Source organism: Cynocephalus volans, chromosome 12 (genome assembly GCF_027409185.1).
Source record: "Cynocephalus volans isolate mCynVol1 chromosome 12, mCynVol1.pri, whole genome shotgun sequence".
NCBI classification, from domain to species: Eukaryota; Metazoa; Chordata; class Mammalia; order Dermoptera; family Cynocephalidae; genus Cynocephalus; species Cynocephalus volans.
Window position 1 is genome coordinate 17,693,608 of NC_084471.1, and position 10,766 is coordinate 17,704,373.

General features: G+C 40.3%; 1 protein-coding gene across 2 annotated transcripts; it reads left to right on the top strand.

The window, feature by feature from the left end:
- The first annotated feature begins 3,256 nt into the window (after positions 1 to 3,256).
- Positions 3,257 to 8,068, top strand: MTERF2 (mitochondrial transcription termination factor 2). 2 transcript variants are annotated; one of them, XM_063075867.1, is made up of 3 exons: positions 3,257 to 3,415; positions 5,128 to 5,227; positions 6,702 to 8,068. In XM_063075867.1, the coding sequence occupies exon 3, from the start codon at positions 6,760 to 6,762 to the stop codon at positions 7,915 to 7,917; it is 1,158 nt and encodes a 385-aa protein (XP_062931937.1). In that variant the 5' UTR covers positions 3,257 to 3,415; positions 5,128 to 5,227; positions 6,702 to 6,759; the 3' UTR covers positions 7,918 to 8,068. The 2 variants fall into 2 exon arrangements, with proteins under 2 accessions (XP_062931937.1, XP_062931938.1); XM_063075868.1 differs by lacking the exon at positions 5,128 to 5,227.
- The last annotated feature ends 2,698 nt before the right edge of the window (positions 8,069 to 10,766 follow it).

Genomic DNA, 10,766 nt, shown 5'->3' on the forward strand with positions numbered 1-10,766 from the left:
TCTTGTGTACTTGGTGGTGTTTTTTTTTGTTTTGTTTTGTTTTTGGGAAGGGGAAGAACATTGCTAAAGTTAGATACAATTACAAATTACAGAGACAGATTCTATAAACCACATGTCACCATTTTGAATGCAGGAACACATACCAAATATTTAGTAAAACAGTATTTTTCAAAATTACCTGCCAGAAAGATTTAAACCCAAAGGGATTTTTTTAAAGTAATGGGGCTTGTAACTATGAGTAAGTGGTATGGGATAACAGTTAAGAGTATGGGCCCTGGAGTCAAATTCCTGGCTCTGCCACTTATTAGCTTTGAGATCATGGGCAGGTCCTTAACCTGTATGCCTTCTTTTTTCTCATCTGTGAAATAGCAGTGAGAGTAGTATCTGCTTCATAGTCCAGTTCCATGTAAGATTGCTCGTAACAGTGCCTGGCATATGTGGTAGGGTACTCAATAAATGTTATCTGCAGGGCTGTCGTGCTGTGTAGCTCCCTGGACTGTACAGTGCACAGTGCTGTATATTAGCTGTATGCCACAGCTCTGGTTAGCTGTACGCCACAACTGCCATTGTCACTACTATTGTCATTATCCCTTCACTGTTCTCTAGTAGGCTAGTTCTTGCCATTCTGAATTATTACCAGTGGCTTTTTATTTTCCTGTCTTCAGTAGTGATAGATACTCAGTATGATAATTGTATTTAAGGGTAACTGAAGATAAATTTGAGTTAAAATGCAAGAACAACAACGTTTTTAGAGGATGTGAATTTTTTAAATATACTGGATAACGAATTAACAATAATCAATAAATGCCATTACTGAGAAAAGAAGAAATCCTGTGCTTTATCTTTCTTTTTGCACGAGTGCCAAAAGTAATTTTTAATTATTTTTCATAATACTGTACTTCACATCCTACTCTTTGGACGATTATACTGTGCAGAGTTTAGAAATTCATAAGCCTGGTATTTACCATCACCATCCAAGAGAAAAAATATTGTTTTAATTTGAATAAATAAGCATTTTAGTAAAAAAACCACTATTTTAGCATAGGCACTGGTATATTACTTATTAATGTAGGGTGAATCGTTATTTAGGGGTTTTGGAGGGAAAGTTTTTCAGTTTGGTCTAAATGGTGACCAAAATAAATCACTGAAAGGGAAAAGGAGGTGTCAGCCAAGGTGCTGAACTTGAGCAGATGCGCTGTGTTTGGATGCAGTGTTCTCTCCCTAACTAGAAGTGTTAATTTTCTAGAAGTACTACTGGTGGTTGAGGGATTTAAGACCTTTCATCCATTCAGCAAATACTTCTTGGATTCTTATTACCAAAAACTGCTGACAACTTGGAAGAATTGAGTTGACGGCACCCAGCTTTTGAATGAACCCATACAAAGTCCTTACATTTTTCACATTTGCTTAAAACAAATTAGTAAATTTGAGATATAAAAGAACAATACCATTATTGTTTTTAATGCACCTCTTGCATACTGGAAACTTCAGGATCTTCCCACAATTCAAAAATGTTTGTGATTTTCTTGTAAATAATACGCATAATGGTAGGTTCTTTCCTTCAAATTTCTCCATCCAAGGTTTTTTTTTTCTGAAATGCAGTTTAAATATTTGGGATGGAAAAACTTTGGGTATCATTTATTTAATGCAGTTGGCATAGCTAAGTTGGTCAGTTTCAAGTTTTGATTACAAGGCACAGGGTATTCAGGGTATTGTCATTCCTGCCATAATTATGTGGAGCCCTAGTACAAGCTTCCAGCACCCTGGTGCACATTTCTGCTCCCTCCCTCCTGACCAGGGCATGCAGTTCTAAGTCGTGAGTTTACATTCCTTAACTCCCTTCTCTGTCTTGTATCCTACTCTAATTCCCTCTTCCTAAATGCGAGTAATACACTTTAGTTAGTCTGGACCGCAAATCCTTGTATTTCAGGAAAAAGTGTGCAATAAATCCATGAATAATAAGAGCTTTTATAAGGGTTACTCAGAGGGAGAAGGGATGTGAACAAGCAACCCTTGCCCATATACATTAACTGCTCAGTTAATTCTAGAATATCCTAGAGATCAGAGTTGATTTTGAGTTGAGGAGCCCGGATTATTGCTGCTGTTCTGTAGAGTTAAGTGCAAGTCCTTCCCAATAAATCCTGTTGAGCATAAACTGCATACTAAGGCGAGACCCGAAAATTTGGTTAACATTTCCTATGTACATACCTGTGTGCCAAGCATTGTTCACAGAAAAATCATCAGTATCGTCAAGGAGTTCACAGGGTGAGAGGGCAGCCTGGAAGGCTTACAGTGCTGTGAATGAAGGCTGTGTTAGAACTGCACGGTGTGCTGTAAACACGGGATAGGAGGGACCACAGCCTGGGAAAACCACAGCTTTCCTGATTCCAACTCCACACGACAACTAGGCCAGGGTCAGAGTACCCTGCCTGGGTAACATTTAACTCTATTTGTGATTAATCATGTTATTAGTTGTTAGGACTTTGTCCTCCAATAGAACGTAAGCTCCATGAGGACAAGGAATGTATTTTAGTCCCCATTGTCCTGTCCACCGATTCTCATTGCTGTTACATATGCCGGCCACGTAGTAATAGGAGTTCCATAAATATGTTAATTGGATGGATAAATGAGAATAAACGAGACATTGAACCTGTATCTAAGGAGATACAAATTTATTTAGTTTATGAGGTTGTGCATCACAGATAATAATTAGAATGTAAGGCAAAAGGGGAGTTATTTAGGTGAAGGGGGTGGGGAAAGGGGAGAAGATGGCTTTTAAAGACCAGTCAGACACGGTCGCTAACTGCTGGGGTAGGGTGGGGGCGTGGAGGAGGTTACATGTTCCAAAGAAGTTTTGGGTTTTTTAAAACATTTCTTTTGTACATTGGTTCTTTACTTACTATTTTGGAATTCTGAATTGCTCTATTTTAAAGATATAGCGGTTTCTAAGTTATTTCTGTCGTTTTTCTTACGGGCTGGTGACACTCTCTAAGGATCGAAGCGACCGGAAGTCCAGCTTTCCTAAAATGCTGGGAAGGAGAGGGCGTGAAAACTCCCGATGCGATCACTGCCAGTAGCAGGTGCTGCTCCCCGCAAAGCTGATTCCCACGCGGGCCCGCCTGCGCGGCGAGGGGAGGGGCTCGTAGCCTGTGTCCCCCGCTCTGATTGGCTGCTTGGGGCTGCGGGGGCGTGTCTGCGGACTCCCCGGTCTCCTGAGCCCTGATTGGCTACGGGCGAGCGGTAGCTGGTCCCTTGGGCGCCGCTGGGGAAATGTCTCCAGGTGATTAGGCCCGGCTGCCCGGGCCCCAGGACCCCAGCCCCAGACTTCGGGAGACTGGCCCAGGAAGGAGGAAGGAGGGAGCCAGGGCCCCGGTATTCCCTGCGCCTTGCCTTGCCTTGGAGTGGACGCCGATCGGTGAGTCGCCCCCTTCCGCCGCCTTTGGGGGTGACCCTGCTACCTGCGGCACAACGGCCGGGGCCGGGGCCTGCTCACAGCAAAACCGGACGCCCAGCCGGACGTTCAGCCGCCTTCCTGGCCTGGGCCGACATCGGTCATCGCGGGTAGAAGGTTCCTCTGGAAAAGTGGAGGCCCCGCGTGTGAATGTGCTTTCCATCAGTCCTGGGGATCCTCTTCCGTGGACCCTCATTTTTCCTTGCTTATAAACATTGGAATTAATTTGAAACTGTCAGCGGATCATATGTGTTATAAAAATAGAACTAAACTGAAAAAATTGTGCTATTACAGAAGTGATTTCACTGTTCACATATGCTTAGGAAACATGAAGCATCAGAGAATAAATAGCCCACATTGTGAATTTTAACAAACATTTACCAGGAGCATTACTATAGGTAGGGCACAAGGCAAGAGCAGGACTCTGGAGCCAAGCTGCTGGGTTTGAATCTAAACTCTGCTGTCTATTAGCTGAGCAACCTTGGGCAAGTTACCTGACCTGCATCTCTTTCCTCATCTTTAAAATAGGTTGTTGTGATGACTTAATGAGTTAGTATATGTGAAGATTTCTGAATATTCCAAGTGATTTATGGTATTAATTCATTTAATCTTCACAATCACCCTGGAGATGGTGTTCCTATTTTCCTATTGCCCATACTGAGGCACAGAGAGATGAAGTAACTTCAAGTCACAGCATAAGTATTGACCAAGAATTAAGCCCAGGCAGTCTGGCTCCAGTAACCCCCAGTTTTACCTATTACCTTAAGTTGCTTCATGAACTTAATTTGTTTGTTCACTTTCAATTGACCAATACTGATTTGTTCCTCTGTGGACCAAGTTCTTTGCTGGCTACAGGGGATAACACAGAACAGCATTCAGTCTCTGCCCTTCCAGCACTCGTAAATCTAGAACAAGTTGTTCATGGCTGGGCTACAAGGTGTCCATGAATCCTGCTCAAATTTTGTGCAAAATGTTGTGGGTATGGGTCTTTTTTATCTGGAAAGAGAGTCTGTGTCTCTCAGGTTCCAATCTCAGATGGTCTGTTATCCAAAGAAAGGTACAAAGAAGTGTTGTTTTAGCAGAAGAGCTAGTGCCTAGCATAATACCTTATACACAGCTTGAACTTGAAAAACAAAACAACAAAAACCCCACTGGTTGAACGAAGAACTTAAGAGAGTATGATATGTGCTACAGTAGGGTCAAGGGCAGGGTGTGGAAGAGCACACATGGGGGTCACCTGCCCAGGAATGCCTCTAGAGTATTCCACCTGAGTGAAGGGTAGGGAAGCAATTCATTAGAACACAGTGGTGTACAGTCTGTGCCCTTGGGAAGTGCTGAAACAGAAGCAACACATGAACAGCTGCAGCTGTGGTAAGTGGTACCGAGTAGCAGGCCACAGTGCCAAGAAAGCCTGTAATGGGGACAGGAGACTTCATCTGTTCACGAAGGTCGGAGTTTTCTTGAGAAAGTGACACTTAGACCTAGGAGTTAGGGACATTTTGGGCATGGAGAATATCCCACAGTCTTCCAACACCATGTGGTGGGAATGGGTAGAACACCAGGGATCAACAGGAATCAGGAGCAGCTGGTGTAGGAGTGGGGATGCGGGTGGTGGCAGAGCCCGACGAGGTCTTGCAGGCCATGGTAAGGCATTTCTAAAGTGCCATTGATTGCAGGGAAATGGTAAGATCACAGTTTGAGAAGAAGCTGGAGACAGCCCAAGTGGATTAACTGAAGCCCTGGACGAAGACAAGATCCCTGGAGGGAGACTGTAAGGTAAGAAGAGGAGAAGGTCTAGACCAAGCCTTGAAGATGAGCCTGTGGAAGAAACAGATAGAGGATGGCCAGAAGTATAGGTAGGAAGAAAGAGAACTGGGACAGTGGAATGTCCTGGAAGTCAAGTCAGAGAATATTTCAAGGAGAAAGTGGTCAGCTGTGCTGAAAGCTACAGAAGTCAAAAGAGGCAGGTCTAGCCACGTGGAAGTTGTCATTATTGGAAACTATGTAAGTCAGAGGAAAGGAAATGGAGAAAAGGCTCTGTAAGAATTAGCTGAGGGGAAGGGAAAGATGGGGTATTAGCCGGAGGGGCAGTGAGAGGAAAAGCTCTGGATGTGAAGAGTGGAGCGTCAGAGGAGGATACAGCTGAAGGACAGAATATGTAAAAAAGACAGGCTCTAGAGTTCTCAGGCCAGAGGGGTTGAAAAAAGTCTGTTCAGACTTTGTTAAAGTAACTCCTTTTTCCCCAAAGAACTTAGTTGCTTCTTCATAACTTACTATTTTTTGTCCAATTGAGTATGTAAGTAAATGACTTTAACTGCTTCTTTGGGTCTTCATTTCCTTATGTGGGCTCCCATGCCATGTAAAACTTGTATTAAATAAGTGTATATGCTTTTCTTCTGTTACTCTATCTTATGTCAATTTAATTCTCAGGCCCAGCACTAGGTGTTTTCCCGCCCTTAGAACAGCAAAGGCTATCACGCATCAGACACAGTATAGCCATCTCACGATACCCAGAGATCTCAAGTGGGAACTGCTGATTAGACTGTTTTATAAGTATGGTCACCATTCTACAGCTGCCCAGATTTTCCATGACTACACTGGGCAATCATGTGGCATTTCACATTTTACCTGCCTAAGACATTTTAATTCTGGATTTATAAAAAGGAGTTTCATTCACATAATTATAATAAAACACACATTTATTAACTCATTTTAAATAACCAACCCACTTTGGATTATAGTCATTCAGCAAAAATATTTACCCTAAAATATAAAATTAGAAATGAACTCCCCCTCTTAATATCTTATCTGCTTCAGCTAGACATCAACTTGAAAATGTAAAACATTTAAAACCCTGTGTGTGTGTGATATATGTCTCCTAAAAGGAAGCATAACAGTTGTAGCAAAGAGAATTTGTATCAGAATAACATTTGAGGTCTATGAACCTTTGGACCTCTTTGTGGTCTTGCTACTAATATGTAAAATGGAAGTAACTGCTTCACAAGGCTGTTGCAAAGCTCAAATACGTAATGTATTTATCAATTATAAGATGTCTGAATTGTGAAGAGGTATATTACAATTACCTCAAAAAACTGTTTTAACAGGATATTTCTAATATTCCCATGACTTTTCCTTTCTAATTTAATCTACATTATTTCCATACTTACTACTTACAGATCAAATCTGTAACTGTATATGTTCTAAAAGCCAACAACCCTTATATTAAAAACCTTTAATTTCTTCCTTACAGGTAGAATGAGTACATTCTGAGTCCCAGGACGGTGGGAATTAGCCACTGGATTGCAGGCATGTTGTGGAAGTTGCTGATGAGATCCCAGCCCTGCAGGCTGTGTTCTTTCAGAAAGATGCTATCACCTCAAAAATACAGACCCTTTTTAGCATGCTTCACCTATACAACTGATAGACAATCAAACAAAGAAAATAAAAGAACAGTGGAAAAGCTCTATAAATTTTCAGTTGACATTAGGAAGATTCGTAGATTAAAAGGATGGGTGCTTTTGGAGGATGAAACCTACATTGAAGAAATTGCAAATATTTTACAAGAACTAGGTGCCAATGAAACTGCTATAGCCAGTATTTTGGAACGCTGCCCAGAAGCAATTGTCTGTAGTCCAACTGCTGTTAACACTCAGAGAAAACTATGGCAGTTGGTCTGCAAAAATGAGGAAGAATTAATCAAGTTAATAGAACAGTTTCCAGAATCTTTCTTTACTGTTAAAGACCAGGAAAACCGGAAGCTGAATGTTCAGTTCTTTCAAGAGTTGGGACTCAAGAATGTGGTCATTGGAAGATTTCTGACAACTGCATCTAATATTTTTCATAATCCTGTTGAGAAGAATAAGCAAATGATAACGATTCTCCAGGAGAGTTATCTAAATTTAGGTGGCTCTGAGGCCAACATGAAAGTTTGGCTACTAAAATTATTAAGCCAAAACCCATTTATCTTGTTAAATTCTCCTGCAGCTGTAAAGGAAACACTAGAATTTCTCCAGGAGCAAGGTTTCACAAACTTTGAAATTCTCCAACTTATGTCCAAACTCAAAGGATTTCTTTTTCAGCTTTGCCTAAGAAATATACAGAACAGCATTTCCTTCTCTAAAAATGCTTTTAAATGCACAGATCATGACCTGAAGCAATTAGTTTTGAAATGTCCTGCCCTTTTATATTATTCTGTTCCAGTTTTAGAAGAGAGAATTCAGGGATTATTGAAAGAAGGAATTTCTATAGCTCAGATAAGAGAGATGCCAATGGTTCTTGAATTAACGCCACAGATAGCACAGTACAGGATAAGGAAACTGAATTCCTTAGGCTATAGAATAAAGGATGGACATCTTGCAAATCTAAACGGAACAAAAAAAGAGTTTGAGGCAAACTTTGATAAAATTCAAGCCAAAAAAGGAAGGCCGTTATTTAACCCGGTAGCACCATTAAATGTTGAAGAGTGACTTACTGACTGATGGTGCTTTCTAGCAGTGCAGAGTGAAACTGATTAGCAAAGACTTCAACAATTCTGGCAGGTTTATAGGGCTAGTAATTTTAAGGACATACTTAGTTTCTGAGTTGTGTTTAAGTTACCTCAAAAGAGATAATCTCTTACTCATTTGCTATACTTTCAAATATAAATTAGTTATTTTAAATAAAATTGGTAACTTTGACTTAACTATTATTTCAAAAATTCATGCACTATTAAATGGCACATCAGTGTGATATTTCATAAATGAATCATTGCTAAGAAACTGACAAGTACACTCCATTAATTCAAGGTACGGTTACATTTTTATTCACATAGCATATTTCATCTAGAATGCAAATCTAATATTTTTACCAACCCTGAAACATCACTCTACTGTGGCTGGAGTTCCGTAGCTTAGTGTTAAGTGGAACATTAGCAAACCTTCTTTTTTTTTTTTTTTTTTTTTTTTTTTGAGAAAACTAATTTCATCTTGTGTTTGGAGTAAATGTCTTCAAGAACCAATGTTTACTCATCCAAAAAGAATAGTTACAGCCTACTTATGTGGTCAGTTTTAAACACATTGTATCTTTCATAAAACTTATGTGCATTCATTACTTTCTTCATTTTACAGATGAAGAAACCGAAGCTTAGAGATAAAACTCAGCTGCCAAGTGGCAGAGCCCAGATTTATTAAGATTTGGTTTCTGTTCAAATATTGTGAATGGAAAGGATTATTCATGAGTTGGCATAAGAGAAGTCACCCCTACTTGACATGCCAAAAGGAATGAGTACTAGCAAAAAATCTGGGGGCCTTTATGAAATCTTCTCTTTAAAGTTTCTTAATTTGAAATTATCCAACTTATATACATTTGAAATAAGTGCAGCTTTTTAGAAAGCTTTCTGGAAATCCAGGTCTGCCTATAAGGGAAAGTGTGTGATGGTTGCTACAAATTTTAGTGGTAGTGTTTCAAGTTTCCATTTCTAATTGTTTCAAGATAAACATTACTCAGATAAAGACTGGCTCACTTTCAACTGTGAAGTCTGAACTCTGTAACAAATCCATAACCAAACAATTAACTCTTATCACTGAACATCCGTGCACTATGTATGCATGGCCTTTAAAGAATAATGAAAAATTGTGAAAAATGCAGGCAATGTCCTCTCTCTATCCATTTGTTCAGCAAAGGCATGTTACCCTCACTATCCAAATCTGTTCAGTTCTTTAGGATCATAAGAGATGGCTTTATCTGTGGCACCTACTAAGTGCCAGGTTCATCATAAGTCTTTTACCATCCTAAGAGTTAAGTACCTTTGTTTACTGTTCTACAGATGAGGAGACTCGGTAAGTCACTTACCCACCTTCATAAAGGAATGTTTGTTCAAGAAAAAGAATAGCAGTACTCTGGAGCAGGGTTGAGTGATGGGGAGAGTGACACAAGATGACATAAGCATCACAGGTCTAACTAAGGAGCAAGATCTCATTCTAAGTATGAGGGGGAGTTTTTAGTTTATGCTTCTTGTCCTAACAAGTCATCAATGGTGGTCTCTCCCTTTCACTCTAGAATGTCTGTTTGGAACACACTATACATTACATGGTCACCTAGGTAGTTAGATGTTAACTTTGACATGCCTACTAGACATTCTAGTAGGGATGTCAAACAGGCAAATGGCTAAGTCTGGGGTGGTGAGAAATAAGGACTGGAGATATATCTTTGGGGGTCATCTGCATGTCTGTGGTATTTAAAGCCATGGCTCTAGACGAGATTGCCTGGAAAAGAGTGTAGATTTGGAATATGGTGGCTGGCCACACCTGGAAAAGATTGATCAGAGAAAGAAGTTGCTTAAAGGAAGAAAAGAGTATGTAGTCAGTATTACTGAGAGGTCAAGTGAGATACAGAGAACTGACGGATGGATTTGGCAAAAAGGAAATCACTGGTTGATCCTATTACAAGTGATTCTGGTATAAAGAGGAGGAAGGTGAGAAGGCCAACTGGAGTGGGTTGAAAGAGAATGGGAGATAAGGAAGAGACAGGAACTATAAAGTTTTTCAAGAAATTTTTCTGCAAAGGGAATCAGAAAAATTGAGGTTGTGAAGTTGAGTCATTTTTGTTTAATAAACAAGGCTGGCCAGTTAGCTTAGTTGGTTAGGGTGTGGTGTTGATAATACCAAGGTCCAGTGTTTGATCCTTGTACCAGCCAGCCAAAAAAAATAAAAAATGTTTATATGCTGATGGGTATGACCCAGGAGAGACAGGTAAGAGATGGAAAAACTGTGGGATTAATGTACTTGAGGAAGTGAAGGTGGGTTGACTTTGGGTAAGAGCAGAAATGCTGGTCTGGTCCACTCAGTGTAGGAAGAAATGCAGGCAGGTTGATGGAACACGGAAGGTTGTGAGAGGCAGGAGAGCCGCTGTCTGGTGGTCTCTTTTTACAGAGGCCAGTAAAATGGGAGGAAGGAATTGTGTAGGAGGGTTAAAAGAGGAGACATTAGATAGTCATCTTGAGGAGTGTGAAAGTGAACATCGAACAAGAGGGTGTACAAGAAAGTTTGGCAGAGTTGAGTGGCCATGTTTATGGCCATTAATTTAAAAAGAAACTAAGTACAGCACCAAATTCAGGTGCTCAGCTCCAGGCACAGAACCACAGGCAGTTACGGTTATAGAAATACATTTGTAGATTGCTTTAACTTGAAAAGATTACATTAAAAAGATCCACATTCATAGTCAATCATGCAGTATACGGACTTGACTTTTCCTTACGCCAAATCCCATTCCATTGTTTTTGGCCCTTGAACCTCTGAAATAGTTTTGCTTTGCTTTTTTCCATTCTTATACTCTCACT